Source organism: Furipterus horrens, unplaced genomic scaffold (assembly GCF_987537825.1).
Source record: "Furipterus horrens unplaced genomic scaffold, mFurHor1.1.pri manual_scaffold_2, whole genome shotgun sequence".
Taxonomy (NCBI): Eukaryota; Metazoa; Chordata; class Mammalia; order Chiroptera; family Furipteridae; genus Furipterus; species Furipterus horrens.
Genome location: NW_028327172.1, coordinates 177,967,780 through 177,983,553, shown reverse-complemented (window position 1 = coordinate 177,983,553; position 15,774 = coordinate 177,967,780). Strand labels below are relative to the sequence as shown.

The window sequence follows — 15,774 nt, the reverse complement described above, 5'->3', positions numbered from 1 at the left end:
ACTGATATAGGAGGTTGCCTTAAGGGTTCAAAAGACTGATGAGGAAATTGGTTTTTCTCCTAACTTGTTGGTTCTTTTGTGTATTTATATATAATAAATACCTGAGTAATAAAATTTTCATTTTATAAGAAAGCAAAAAAATTGCTATGCCCAGCAATGTAACAGGTCCCTAAATTAGAAATTTTGGATCAAACTATGATACCTCTTAATTACTTCATTTATTTCTTTTATATTATGCTATGAGAGCGTAGAGACCAAAATTGCACATATTGTTCTCCTTTTATATTTAAGTATATAACACTTTGCACATTATTAGTAACTCACTAAGTTTGATTTCATGTCAAAACATTACTATTTTATTTAATTTTGATTGACTTCCCTTCAAACACCAACTCTTTCTTTGTCCTATGTTTAAGGAATGGAACATCCATAAACATGCTTGAGTTCAACTCTTCTTCCGGATCATAATATTTGAACACACATTATTCTTTATTAAGTAAACTTAAAGATATGGGGGATGTGAAAGAAGACACTGTCTCAACTTTACAGAACTACAAGGGAGGCAGTGTATCAGGTTTCTGTAGAGGAAAAATATGAAGGCAATGTTCGGAGAAAGGTTGAAGACATAAGAGACTTTACTTATAATAAACTTTGAATTGCAGGAGCACAGTGAAAGGATTCCAGGATTGGGGAGGACTTCAGGAAGGCAACTAATAGAGGACAGTAGAGTTTATCCAGTTGGAGTGTGATAGATGAGGGATGACCCAAAAATGGGGGGTTTATGAGGGGGTGAAATAAAAAAAGATAATGTATCTAAATATCTAAATATCATCTTGCCTGAGGGACCATGATAATTTTGAGTATGTAGCCCCTACCTGAAAAAACTATTGATTGAATGAAAAACAGCTGTGGATCACCTTTCACTGCAGATTGGGTGGGAGATTCTGCAAGAAAGTTGGCCTTAACCCTAGTGTGTAAAAGCTCCTAAGAGAGCGCACAAATTTTGTGGTGGTTGAGTCACAAATAGATCTGAACCTACCTGAAAAATACTTTTGATTCAAAGCACTTTTGGAGAATTAATATTGATGTATGTGGCGAGTGGATATAGCATTTGAAATGTGATCTTTTTAAGCATGAGAAATGACACTATGCATCCTGAAATTAGGTTGCCTTTGAATCCCTGTAATTTTAAAGAGATCAACTAAACACTAAAATTTCAGAAGTAGTTTGTGTTTTTCTGTGTTTCTGGTCTGGAATGATTCCATATAAACTCAACATATTTGTTATTTTGGCACCATGTTGCACAAATACATTTATCAGTGAGAAGTTATAAAGCATGCTGCCTTTATATTTAAAAATAGTAATTAACTGTGAGTCAATTCCTTTGAGAATGACAAGGTGGGGTGTGTGTGTGTTTTTTTTTTTTTTTTCATACTGTGCTATGTTTCAACTGCTCCTCAGCTGGCTTTAAAGCCAGCTGAGGAGCAGTTGAAACAGTGGGAAACACAGCCAGGTTTTTATTCAGTGTTGCTGGTAAGTTGCTTAAAAATAGTTATTATTTTTAATAAAATGAGACACTATTCTATTGTTTTAAAAACCTACTTGTGTTGGTGGTTTACTTAGTGAAACTGATCCAAATGTTTGGCTGCCATTGCACTGCCATTTACTAATTCGAGGCATGGCACTTGGAGGACATTTAAGAGATGTTTATTGTTGGGTGAGTATACCCAAGCAGGGTATTGGTAGTATTTGCTTAGAAGGTTACACTGCCAGTTTTCTATTTTAGCCTGTAAATGCTGCCCTCAAGACTGTAAAGGAGGAAAGAGGAAGGACATCTCTAAAATCAGAGAAGGAAAACTCTGACTCCAAAAAACCTCCGCTGCCTTGCGGCATACCTCTTCAGGGGAAAGGCTAAGGGAGTAAACCCCGACAGAAAATCCGGAGCCGGAGTCCCCAAGGCGGTTTGACATTGTAGTCAACACCGGCAACTCCTGCGGCGCACCTGAAGCCAAGCTGTATTGACTTTGTCTTTCCCTTGGACCCTTCAGCTGCGAAGAGAGGGGGGGTCTGCTGCATGGGCAACAGCAGACCCTCCATATCACCCTGCCCAGGCTCTGTAGCTTCAGTTTCACTTGAGAGGACACTCCAGCGTCATCGCAAGATGTCGACTCAACACGGGAGGAGACAGATACCGGTTATAAGCTCATCCGATTGGCGAAGGAAACGAGCGCCAGGTGTCTCCTCTGACGGTGGGAGAGGTCATCGCACCTCACTGGACAGCTACCGTCTCGCCATGGCTCGCCTGCCCCACTGGGTGCATGGGGATCAGAGAGGCGCCTCTCAAAAAGTGGGCCACAAAACACCCGCACCAGTTAATTCCAAGCAAACAACAAGAAAGAAGCCTCCGGCTCTTCGCCTCGCTAGCTGGAACATCAGGACCATGTGCCCCGGACTTACTGCAGACCTTCCGTGGATCAAGGGTGCCAGGAAAACCGCTGTCATCGATAGGGAACTGGCACGACTAAACATCGACATTGCGGCTCTACAGGAGACCCGGTTGGCCGACAACGGAACTATCAGAGAAACCAACTACACTTTCTACTGGCAAGGGAAGTCTCCGGACCAACCAAGACAGCACGGTGTTGGGTTCGCTGTGAAGAACACGCTTGTTAACTCCATAAAGCCACCCACAGGAGGCACAGAGAGATTACTTACCCTCCGATTGTCAACAACTTTCGGCTCAGTCAGCATTCTTAGCGCGTATGCCCCAACCCTCTGCGCCACCACTGAAGAGAAAGAACAGTTCTACCATGCACTGGACGAAGCGTTATCCAAGATTCCCAGAAGTAACGCTCTCTATCTCCTTGGAGACTTCAACGCAAGAGTAGGAGCCGACCACATGGCCTGGCCCACCTGCCTTGGAAACTTTGGGAGAGGAAAGATCAATGAGAATGGTCAGCGACTGCTTGAGCTTTTGTGTCACCACGGCCTGTGCGTGACAAACACATTCTTCAAGTGCAAAGAGATCCACCAGGTGTCATGGAGGCACCCCCGCTCCCGTCATTGGCACCAGCTTGACCTCGTCATCACCAGAAGAACGGATATTGGCAGCACCCTCCTCACCCGCAGCTACCACAGTGCAGACTGCGACACGGACCATGCCCTCGTGGTAAGCAAGGTGCGCATAATGCCGAAGAGGTTGCACCACTCCAAGATGAAGGGTCGCCCACGCATCAACACCAGTTGTGCCAGCAACCCAGTTAAGACCCAGCAATTCATCAACAAGATGGAAGATGCACTCGGCGAGGGAGTGGCGGCAGATGACATTATCGAATCCAATTGGTCACGTCTCCGCGACGCCATATACAACTCCGCCATTATTGCTTACGGGAAGAAAGAGCGGAAGAACGCTGACTGGTACGAGGCTCACTGGGAAGAAATGGAACCCGTGATCGAGGCTAAGAGGAAGGCCCTACTGGCTTACAAGGTCACGCCCACTCCCAGTACACTTCAAGCTCTACGGGATGCCAGGAACAAAGTCCAGAAGACCGCCCGCCACTGTGCCAACACCTATTGGCTAAACCTGTGCAGAAGCATTCAGGAAGCCGCCGATATAGGCAACGCACGAGGAATGTATGAGGGTATCAAGAAGGCAACAGGCCCAATCCCCTCCAAGATCGCCCCCCTTAAGTCCAAGACAGGTGAGGTCATCACTGACCAGGAACAGCAAATGCGGCGGTGGACCGAGCACTACCTCGAGCTGTACGCAACGAAGAACACCGTAACAGACACTGCTCTTGAAGCCATCCCAGACCTACCAGTCATGGAGGAGCTAGACACCCCACCTACTGCGGCAGAGCTCGGCAAAGCCATCGACCGCCTTGCTTGCGGGAAAGCACCAGGAAGCGACGGAATCCCTCCAGAAATCCTAAAGAGCGGGAAACCAGTCCTGCTACAGCCGCTCCACCATCTACTCTGTCGCTGCTGGAAGGAGGGTTACATCCCCCAGGATATGAGAGACGCCAACATTATCACCATGTACAAGAACAAAGGAGACCGCAGCGACTGCAACAACTACCGGGGCATCTCTCTCCTCAGCGTCGTCGGCAAAGTATTCGCCCGGGTCGCTCTTGCCCGCCTGCAGACCCTTGCTTCCCGCGTCTACCCAGAGTCCCAGTGTGGCTTCAGAGCTGGCCGATCAACAGTGGACATGATCTTCTCCCTACGCCAGCTGCAGGAGAAGTGTCACGAGCAGCATAAACCACTCTACCTCGCCTTTATTGACCTCACGAAGGCGTTTGATCTGGTCAGTCGAAGCGGACTCTTCAGCTTGCTACGGAAGATTGGCTGTCCACCACATCTGCTTGCTGTGGTCATGTCCTTTCACGACAACATGCACAGCACGGTGTCCTACAACGGCGCAACCTCTGAGGCCTTCCCAGTCAGCAGCGGAGTGAAGCAGGGCTGCGTCCTCGCGCCTACGCTGTTCGGAATCTTCTTCTCCATGCTCCTCCAATACGCCTTTAAGGACTGCAGCGAGGGTGTCTTCATTCACACCAGATCCGATGGCAAGCTCTACAACCTGGCCCGTCTACGAGCCAAGACCAAAGTCAAAGAGGTGCTCATCCGTGAGATGCTCTTCGCCGACGACGCAGCTTTGACATCACACTCCGAAGAGGGACTCCAGCAGCTAGTCACTTGCCTTTCCCACGCATGCAAGGAGTTCGGACTAGCCATCAGCCTGACGAAGACGAATGTTATGGCTCAAGGCACGGGGACTCCCCCATGCATCACCATCGACGGATACACCCTGGAGGTTGTCAACGACTTCACTTACCTCGGGTCCACCATCTCGAGCTCTCTGTCAGTCGACTTGGAGGTCAACCGGAGAATCGCCAGGGCAGCCACAGTTATGGCCAGACTGAACCGGCGAGCGTGGAACAATTCCAGCCTCACTGAGAAAACCAGACTGCGCATCTACCAAGCCTGCGTACTCAGCACTCTCCTCTATGGCAGCGAGACGTGGACCACCTACGCAAGGCACGAAAGGAAACTCAACAGCTTCCACATGAGGTGCCTGCGACGCGTCCTGCATGTCGCCTGGCAGGATAAGGTCCCCAACACCGAGGTGCTGAAGCGAGCCAATATGAGCAGTTTGCATGCAGTTCTTAGCGAGAGACGCCTCAGGTGGCTCGGCCATGTCAAAAGAATGGATGCAGGCCGTATCCCCAAAGACCTCCTCTACGGCGAGCTAGCAGAAGGCAAGAGGATGAGAGGGCGCCCAAAACTGCGGTTCAAAGACATCTGCAAAAAGGACATGACACAATGCTCCATCAATCTCAACACATGGGAAGTTCAAGCAGACGACCGCCTAGCCTGGAGGCTCGCGGTCAGGCAAGGTACGTCACGTGCAGAGGCTGCGCGCAACGAGGAGGCGGTCCAGAAAAGATCGAGGCGGAAGCAGCGTCAACAGCAGCAACAACGGCCATCTGCCTTCACCTGTACCAAGTGCGGCAGGGATTGTCACTCCCGAATCGGACTGCACAACCATTCTCGGCGGTGCAGATAGACTCTCGGGAAGCTACGCCATCGTCTCTCGAGACGGACGGCTGCCGACGATGACTGTGCTATGAATCTGATACATGTTAGATGTTTGCTCTAAAAACTGAATGCAATTGCAATCTCCTTATGAACTCTTCACCCCATAATCTTTCTAAATGAATTGGGCATTCTTTTCACTTAAGAAAAAGAAAGACACGTTGAAGTCTCAAAAGGCTGTTAACAACCTGTTCTATACTGACCTGACCATCATCCCAGAGAGCCCGTCTTCCCATGCCTCTCTGTGGCTCTGCCTTACTAGTGTCCTCATGTTCCTACAGACAATTTCCAGATGAAGATTCCACAAATTTGCTACTTAGAATCTGACTCATCCTTCCAGAAGAAAACAAAGAAAAGAATTCAAATAAAACTTTCTTACAAAAGCTGTCTCAGAAGTCCCATCAAGGTAAATTTTTTTCTATTTTGTATTCTAAAGTGCACATTGTTAAATAAATGTATGTAATTTTTTAATCTACCTTACCCTTCAAAACATTTTTATTGCATAGTCCGTGTAAATCAGGCAATGTGTTAAACAGTGAAGGTAGACAAAACATCAAAGTATGACCATTATAAAACTTTATAGAGAGAAAGACAATTGATTGTGAATATATAATTTCACAGTAAAAATTGTATAAAGGGACACCATTTAGTAGTAGGTTTATCACGGAAAGAATGACAAGGGCTACTCTGAATAAGAAATATTGAGCTTCTGTGTGAAGTTTGAAGAACGATTAGGGAGAGGGAGATAATGGGGATGGAGTAATAGGGATGACATGTATATAAGTCCTGTGTGAACGTAAGTATGGGAGATATGAGGACAGGCAGGAGGTCAGTGTGGCTTGAGTACAGACATTAAGGGTAAGGAAAAGCTGGATTTGAGATAACAAAGTCAGCAGTCAAATCGTTCTCTGTCTTCTAATACTCCTAAGATTTAAATTCTGCTCCTCACTTAGAATGTTTTCATTTAATCAGGTTCTTTTTTTTTTTAAATTGCTAATCTTACATTCCTACCTCTCAGTGTAGTATCTTGAACAATTATTCTCTTTCTCTTTAATTGGTGGAGAGAGACAGAAAAAGAAAGAGATTAACTGATTATGTCCACAACATGCTAATGACCATAGTTATATAGTCTGCTTATTCTGCCTTTATAACTGTCCTAGTCTTTTTTTTTCGTTTCTGTCTTCAAAATAAATTTTAAATTTAGATTTTTACTTAGTAAAGGAAACTTGTAAAAACTTTTATTTCTTTATTTATTATTTAGGTATTTATTTCCTGTAAAGTGTTGCCTGTGTTCTTAGAGAGATATTTGTATTTTAAGTTCTATACAAGGTCTCTCAGCTTTATAATTTTAAGCTTTTTTGATATTTTTAAATGTTCATATTTTTGTTAATTATAGTTAAATAAAAGTGCCTCTATTTTAAGATATACGCAATAGTTCTTTGTTTATAAATTTGCAGGTTGGTGTGTATATGTTATCCATGGTTATCTAAATATTTTCTCCTGAAATTGAATGCACTTTAATTAGTTATACAAATAACCTTTATCAATGTAATATCTGCATACTATTTCAACTCCTTCATTTATATGTACTATATGTATTACTTACTGTACCACTGGGTGGCGTGATCTTCTAGAGCACTCTTTCATGTTGTATATATATGGGGTCCTCAAGTAAAAGAGGAAATATATTAACAGAGGTCCTGTATATTCAGCCAAAAATACCTGAAAATAAGAAGGTTATTTAAATTAACATATATTCTTAGGTGCTATTAAATTTCACTTATTATCCCTGAAAATAAGATTATTTAGATAAAACAATAAAGTTTTACAGATGTTATTAAGATTTATTTATAAATAAGGTTTACATATTAAACCTGAAAATAAAAAGGTGGTTTAAACATTAATTTGTGTAGATGTTATTAAGGTTTACTTATGACCATAGGTATGCTTACAGACTTAGCCAACTGTACTATCTGGTGAAATGGAGACGTGAGCATGTTTTTAAAACAGAATTAGACTAGATGCTGGTGCAAATAACAAGACATCTTCCTTGGAAAAATTAGCCAAAAGAGAGAAAGATGATTATAAATAGTTAATTTAAAATAAAAATTAAAATTAAACTTAATATAATGATTCCTTCATAAATAGTACAGGGAATTTTTTGTTTAAATAACCAAACTATTATGAGTGCATTTTTTAATGTCTCCCCAACCACATACATACACCATATTCTATGGAAACTGTCCCTGTCACTGAGTGGTATGGCCTACATTGCCTATCTTTTCTTTAAGTCTTTTTATGGCAATATAATGTTACCTGATTCGAATTGAAATACTTCAGTTCTCTCTTTTGGAACTTTTAGACTTTAATTCTAATGAGTCTAAATGGATAATTTAAAGTTTTGCCCTCTGATTTCTGGAGCTGAAATGTTTATTAAAAAAATAAGCATAAACCTCAAAAAACTGTTTGGTACTGTTTATATAGCATTTATCACATGACAAAAATATAGGAATGAAGATCGGTAGTTGTCCGAGGGTAGGGAAAAGAGTGTTAACATACAGGGGTAACATGTGGGAGTTTTTTTGTGGGAGTGAAACAACTCTGTACCTGATTTTGGTGATAAATACATGAATCTATACAACAGATAAATTGCACAGTTATATGTATGCACATGAATGAATGTACAATGATGAAAAATTAGAGATCATTCTAAGAAGCACCAACAAACAATAGGAGTCACAAAAATGGGGAGACAGAGAAACAACCCCCCATTGAAAGGAAAGGTAGAGTCCCCAGAAAGAGTGCTAAATGAAATAGAGGGGAGCCAACTATCAGATATGGAATTGAAAGCACGGATTATGGAGAAGCTCAATGAGCTCAGCAGAAACTACAAAGAACTCCAGAAAAACTACAGTGAACTCCAGAAGAACTATAAGGAACTTACTGAGAATTATACCAGCATCAAAAAGGACATGGAAGCTATCAATAAGAGCCAGGAGGAAATGAAGCATACGATCTCTGAATTGAAGAACACAGTAGAAGGAATGAAAAACAGGCTAGAGGAAGCAGAAAATCGGATCAGCGAGCTGAAGGACAACGTAGACAAAAACTCACAGACAGTGCAACAAAATGAAAAAAGACTGAACAAGACTGAAGAGGCTCTAAGACAGCTGCAGGACAACATGAAACGTAATAATATCCGTATCATAGGAATTCCAGAAGGAGAAGAAGAAGAGCAAGGGATAGAAAGCCTCTTTGAAAAACTAATGACAGAAAACTTCCCTAACATGACGAGAGAAAGAATCATGCAAGTCCAGGAAGCACAGAGGGTCCCAATGAAGATGAACCCCAACAGGCCCATTTCAAGACACATCATAATTAAAATGCCAACATTCAAAGACAAAGAGAGAATCCTAAAAGCAGCAAGAGAGAGATAACTAATAACATACAAGGGAGCTCCAATAAGGCTATCATCAGATTTCTCAGCAGAAACACTACAAGCCAGAAGGGAATGGCAAAATATATTCCAAGTAATGAAAAACAAAGGCCTACAACCAAGAATACTCTACCCAGCAAGGCTCTCATTCAAAATGGAAGGTGAAATAAGGAGTTTCCAAGACAAAAGAAGGTTAAAAGAATACATCTCCACCAAACCAGTATTGCAAGAGATGCTAAAGGGTCTGCTTTAAGAAGATTAAGAAATAGAGAGAGACATAGAGGAACACGAGTACAAAGGGGGAAAATGACAATGAATAAGTACTGAAAGAAAGAAGGAACTTCTACCATTTGCAACAACAGGACTGGAACTAGAGAGAATTATGCTTAGCGAAATAAGCCAGGCAACAAAAGAAAATTACCTTATGTTATCACCTGTTACAGGAAACTAATGAACAACACAAACAAATGAGCAAAATTGAACCAGAGGTATGTAAATGAGGAATAAACTAACAGTAACAAAGGGGGAGATGGGAGGGAAAGAAGTGGTAAGAAGGGGAAGGGTCTAGTCAAAGAGCATGTATAAATGACCCATGGACATGGACAACTGGGTGGGGACTGAATGTGGGAGAAGGGAGGGACAGGGTGCAGAGAAGCAAGAGGGGGAAAAAGGTGGGACAACTGTAATGGAAAAACAAACAAACAGAAAAATTTTTAGTGGGGGGAAAAATAAAAATATAAAGAATAGAAATGCAAGTTCAGTGAATATTAGAAGGACAAGGATTTTCCTTCACACTGTATATATTTTCTCCCTATCTGATCCCTCCAGAATTTGGCATTCTAAAGAAGTAAGTAATGACCTAAGTTTCTTTGCATAAAACTAATAAGACCAGTTGTTAATAACGATTTTTTTGACTAAGACTTTGACTGGAATGTCATGCCTAAAGGAGACATGCTTGGGCTTTGGTTGTTACCAAAAAGCCCTGAGCAACTGGGACTGACTTTCAAAGGTAATAAAAGTCCACGAGATAAAAGGCCTGGTACCTTGGATGGATGAGCGGTCCATAGCAATCTTTCCAGGGAAGGAGCGAAGGTTGTTTTCCTGAAAGATGGCTAGAAGGGACCCTAAGGCACAATGGAAAACCAGGAGGACCTGGAAAAGACAGGTGTTTACAGGCAAGGCTGAATGTCAGGTATGTGGATCTGCTTCTGTGCCCTGAAGGTCACCCTAAATGTTCCTTGCGTAAGTTCCAGCAAAGCAGAACTAAAGATCATAAGTGATCATTTGCTGCTCTTGTTGTGTTTATGCAAATGAACAGGATAAATTAAAAATGAACTTAATGCAGTTCCTTTAATGACAAGGAGGGTAATCTTAGGGAGAAAAATCAAGATTCAAGGAAGATCACAATGCCCAGTGGTAAACTATAAAGTAGTGCAGCTAACCGTCTTTAAAGTTTCTTTTCATTTAAAATTTGTTTTCATTTGAAAGTTAAACTATGTCTGTGGCATTATCAAAGATGTTTAATTTACAGGCAAGAAGAATGTCAAATGCCTTGCAACTGGATGTCTTTCCTATAAGCCAGTCCTACAGATCTATAAACTTGTGTGTGGGTTATATTACATAAATTAACATGTGTTTTCTGTTTTCAAAGGGCATAAGCCTACGATCTCATTACCTGAGTGATTGTCTGTACGTATAGACCTCACTTAATCCTGTCTGCATTGCTGCCTCCTGAGACTCACTGGTTTGGCTGAACTAAGTAGCTGGGTTGGTGAAGAACGGGGTGGTCTGTGGGCTTCACTTTAAAACTGGTTTCTCTTTTCTATCCTAATGGCTTGGACAGAAAGAGCCCAGAGGCCTGAGAGGGGAGAAACCTAAAATATTTCCCTCAGTCCAAACTAAGTATAATGGGCAAAATGGTTTTGGACAGGTGAGATGTACCTGGCATACCTTCCTCCAAAGAAACCCTTCTTTTCCCTAATGTGGGACATTGAAAAATTAATACCTGTCTTTTGTCATCTAGTGGTTACGGATTGAATGATGTCCTTTAACCCTGTTGCCCCCAGAATACAACAAGGATGCCAGCCTGTTAAACCAAGCATGCCGTTGTCCAGAGACAGCCAACCAACCTGGAGTCTGCACGATCCTTCCCCTTGTAGGAAGGCCACCCCCGCCTCCACATCCTCACTCTTATTAGGGATTTCTTGACCCAAGGGTAGGTAGGACGACGACCATGTCCAGCTTGAAGCAGCTAAAGGAGCTCGAGACCTTCATCCATTGTACTTTATAAGATTGTAAAGGGTCTTAAGTCTGAGAGGGAGGGATTGTTATTTTTTATTGTTAAAATATTTAACTAATTAATTAATTATTTTTTTAAAAAAGAAGAAGAATATATGAAAGGGTGAGCCATGGGCATGGACTTAGGGAGGGGATTGTCGGGGAAGGGGGGTGCTGGGCGGAGGGGAGCAAAGGGGAAAAAAATTGGAACTATTGTAACAATATAATCAATAAAATATACTTAAAAAAAAAAGAAAAGAAAATGAAGATGCTAGTTATTGAATGATGCCAGAGTCCAGAAAAGTCATCTGCGCATCCTATAAATATTAATTTATTAAGATTTAGCTGTCCAAGAGCATCTCAGAATCACTTAACATAATACATTCTACCAACACATTATAGTTTCTACCTTCTCCAAAACACATTTATCAATATTTGCATTCCATTTCCCTGCTTATTGAAGTTTCACAAAGAATTGTTGTTGATGTTTTATATAAAATCAGCAAAATGCCTTTTTCCAAGCTATTTTAATAAATATCACATACCTATCTTAATACACACACATGTGCAAAAAAAAAAAAAGAAAAATTAGTAAGGTCTTTAGTCTAATCTAGTCTAGTTATTAGAATTTATACAGTGAGGATTATTATATTGTTATATTAACCTCTTTACCTAAGTCTTTCAATAAGTTATATTTTCTCAATATATCTGTGACAACACACTCTTATTTGAAGGCAAATTTTATTAAATGTTAATTTTGATCTTGCTATTTTAAAGAGATTATCTGTTTTAAAAATACTGTGATGATGTTTTTATTCTAGGAGTGCATTACAATAATTTTGAAATGTACAAGAATGTTGTTTGTGGTAAAATATTGATTTTATTGCATTATTTAGTTGATATAAAGTAGATGTGATTGTGATGTAATGTGTATATGTCTAGCAGTTAATTGGACTAACTCATTTGGAGCAAAAGGGTGTGTGAACCACAGGGTAGATTTAAAAATATCTAGCCTATTCCCAGAGTTATTTTTGTTATGAAAAAGACTTTCCTTTCAAATAAGCTATAATTTTCTAGTACAATTATCATAGAATTCCACCTTGGCACTTTTTCTCCTCAGCACTTATCCAAATGCTGGAGCTGGGATTTCTAATGAACTCAGAGTTAATGCTGCTTACTCTGACATTTTTATAGACAGAATTCTCTTTTCATTATAAATGTAGAGAAAGACTGAATAGTTTAACCTTTGCAGATCAAAATTTACTTGTTTAATATCTCTTTTTGCAAAGGTCTGTAGATACGACATTTAAGTTAAACCTTTTATTTACACAATGTCTGCATCAATAGGTTGCTTTGTAAACATTATAGTACACTTCACGAAGATTCAGAATTTTAAAAAAACATTTAAGTATATTTTATTGATTATGTTGTTACAGTAGTTCCAATTTATTCCCATTTGCTCCCCTCTGCCCAGCACCCCCATTCCCTTCAGCAATCCCACCTCCCTCAGTTCATGTCCATGGGTTGTGCATATAAGTTGTTTGGCTTCATCCTTTCCCATATTACTCTTAACTTCCCCGTCTATTTTGCACCAACCAATCATGCTTCTTAATCCCTGCAACATATCCCCATTTCTCCTCCTCACCCCTCCAAACTGATAACCCTCCAAATGATCCCCATACCTATGATTCTGTTCCTATTCTGGTTTGCTTAGTTGGATTTTGTTTTTATTTTTTAGATTCAGTGTTGATAGTTGTGAGTTTGTTGTCATTTTAGTGTTCATAGTTTTGTTCCTCTTTTTCTTAAGTAAGTCCCTTTGACATTTCATATAATAACAGCTTGGTGATGAAGAACTCTTTTAGCTTTACCTTGTCTAGGAAGCATTTCATCTGCCCTTCCATTCCAAATGATAGCCTTGCTGGATAGAGTACTCCTGGTTGCAGGTAGACTTTCATCACATTGAATACTTCTTGACAGTCCCTTCCTGCCTGCAAAGTGTCCTCTGAGAAATCAGTTGATAGTCCTATAGGCACTCCCCTGTAGGCAACTCTCCACCTCTCTCTTGCTGCCCCTGGGACTCTCTCTTTATCTTTCATCTTTGACATCTCAATCATGATGCATCCTGGTGTGGTACCCCCTGGGTCCAGCTTACCTGGGACCCTCTGTACTTCCCAGACCTGTATGTCCACCTTCTTCACAAAATTTGAGAAGTTTTCTTCATTTTTTTCAATTCTTGCTTCCTCATCCTGTACCGATTGACTGTTTTTTTCTTCCTTATGTTCCAAATCATTGATTTGAACCCCGGTTTCCTTCTCTTCACCATTGGTTTCGTGTGGATTTTCCTTTGTTTCACTTAGCATAGCCTTCACTTCTTCTCTTAGTTGTTTGCCATGCTCAAGCATATCTGTCAAGCCTGTGAGCATCTTAATCACCAGTGTTTTGAATTCTGCATCTGTTAGGTTGGCTATCTCCTCATCGCTTAGTTTTCCCACTGGAACCTTGATCCGTTTCCCCTATTGGGCCATACTTCTCTGTCTCCTCATTCTGACAGGCTCCTGTGTTTGTTTGCCTCCGCTGGATTCAGAATAGTTTAAACTCAGTTTTTAGTGCAACAAATTAGTATGCAAAGCTCAACAAATTTTGGAAACTAAAACAACTATTTAGCCAAGAACTTATAAATTTATCTATCTATCATCTATTAATCTATCCATCTATCATCTACCTATTATCTATGAAGATTATATATGTAAAAGAAGAAATTTTTAGAAATGTAAGAAATATGACACTATTTTATTTAATGAATAGAAACTTGAAATTATTTTTTTTAAAAATAATAATGCATGAAACTGTCCTGTTCTTGTAATAATTTTAAAAATTAACAGCTTAGCTATAAAGGGAAACTCAAAGCAAAATAGATGTCAATGTTGATCACTAATACTTGCAAATAGGAAATCATTTTTAATAGAAATTATTTAAAGGGTATTCACATCACAAATATCTAATAGAATTCAATCAGAAAAAATCTTAAATCTAAATGATATAAATAAGTTTTATTTAACTGAAAACAATGCTTTATTCTTTGTATATCAGTGTCAATATTTATTAGATTAAAAATTTCCTTGTCTCTGTCACTAAATATCACATAGTATTTCTTCTTGCTACTGAATGCATTTCATTACTCATGAAGAGTTCAATACTTGTGAACTGGTGTCAAGTATTTTAAGTTTCTTAAACTTCCATGTTTTCAATGTAGTCTTCATTCTCTTAATGACATTGGATTTAGTCACTGCAACCCTAAAGCTTCTCCTCCAAGGAGAACCAGAAGAATACCCTGCCAGTCCAAAAAAGTCTTAGCATTTATCTCTTAATTTCCAAAATGTCATCCACCTCATTTAGAACACTTTATTGAATAGTTTACCTTTCTTCTTTCCAATGTCAAAAGGATCTTTTTTATTCCCAGGCTCCTAGAATGAAAGCTAGGGAAATACCATCAACAAGGTATAGGGAGAGGAGAAATGGGGCCATCAGTCATTGAATAGACTGATCTATAAAAAGAAACATATCTTCCTTTTTTAAACTGTATCTTCTTCCATTGCTCCAGTTCTAGGATGGCATTTTAGCCATTGATCATAGTAAAGATGGACAATTTAAAATACCATTCAGGACAATATTTTTTGCTATAAATTATTTGACAGAAATATTTCACATCAGCAAGAATTACACTTGAAACTGTGGAGCTTATATATTGTGTTTCAAATTAATACTTACAGTAGTCCAACTGACCTGACGACCTAGGTCTGTAAAATAGAGTGTGACAATGGAGGAAGCTGCAACACTTTGAATGGTTATGTAGTCCTTCAAAAAAGGCCCACCTTAAATAATAAGGAAGTACAGTTTTAATGAAATTTCAAAATATAATGACATATTTTATTTAGAAACCAATAAAAGCTAAGATGAAATTAATATAGAAATTAAGATGTCTAATAATTTTTGAAATAAAGTAAAATGTGTATATACCCATTTTATAAAATATATCTAGTAAATTTTCAAATGCACAGTGTTTTCCCAATGCTTTCTAAACAAAATAGACTACCAATAGCTACAATTCTATTACTCTCTAAGAAAATAGAATTTTAGATAATGTCATAATTAAATATAATACAAGGCATTTTTAAAATATAATTTTGGGTGTCAGTAGGTATATCAATGCATCTCAACTTTTCCCTAAATAATTATATTAATAAGTACCAGAGGAGAGGCAGGGTTTACTTTAAAAAAAAAAAAAAAAAACACTGTGGATATGTGTAAAAAATAGAAGGAAAGGAAGCCAGGGGATGATTTAGGAATAACATGTAATGTCAAGAGATGAATGATGTTTGTTTGAACGAAGGTGGCAGTGATGGAAATGTTAAAAATGCATCAGTATCAGATATATTTTGAACATACAGTGGGTTCAACTTGAG

General features: G+C 39.7%; 1 protein-coding gene across 4 annotated transcripts in view; it reads right to left on the bottom strand.

Moving 5' to 3' along the window:
* Window positions 1-15,774, bottom strand: part of TECRL (trans-2,3-enoyl-CoA reductase like) — a 73,263-nt gene that overhangs the window by 22,693 nt on the left and 34,796 nt on the right. For 2 of the 4 annotated variants that reach the window (XM_090268150.1, XM_090268151.1), the window contains exons 4-6: window positions 15,080-15,183; window positions 13,180-13,299; window positions 7,205-7,320 (exon numbers count right to left, since the gene is read on the bottom strand). In XM_090268150.1, coding sequence (XP_090124276.1) covers window positions 7,205-7,320; window positions 13,180-13,299; window positions 15,080-15,183 — 340 coding nt within the window. The remainder of the gene's footprint in view (window positions 1-7,204; window positions 7,321-13,179; window positions 13,300-15,079; window positions 15,184-15,774) is intronic. The other 2 variants (XM_090268153.1, XM_090268152.1) reach the window with 2 other exon arrangements.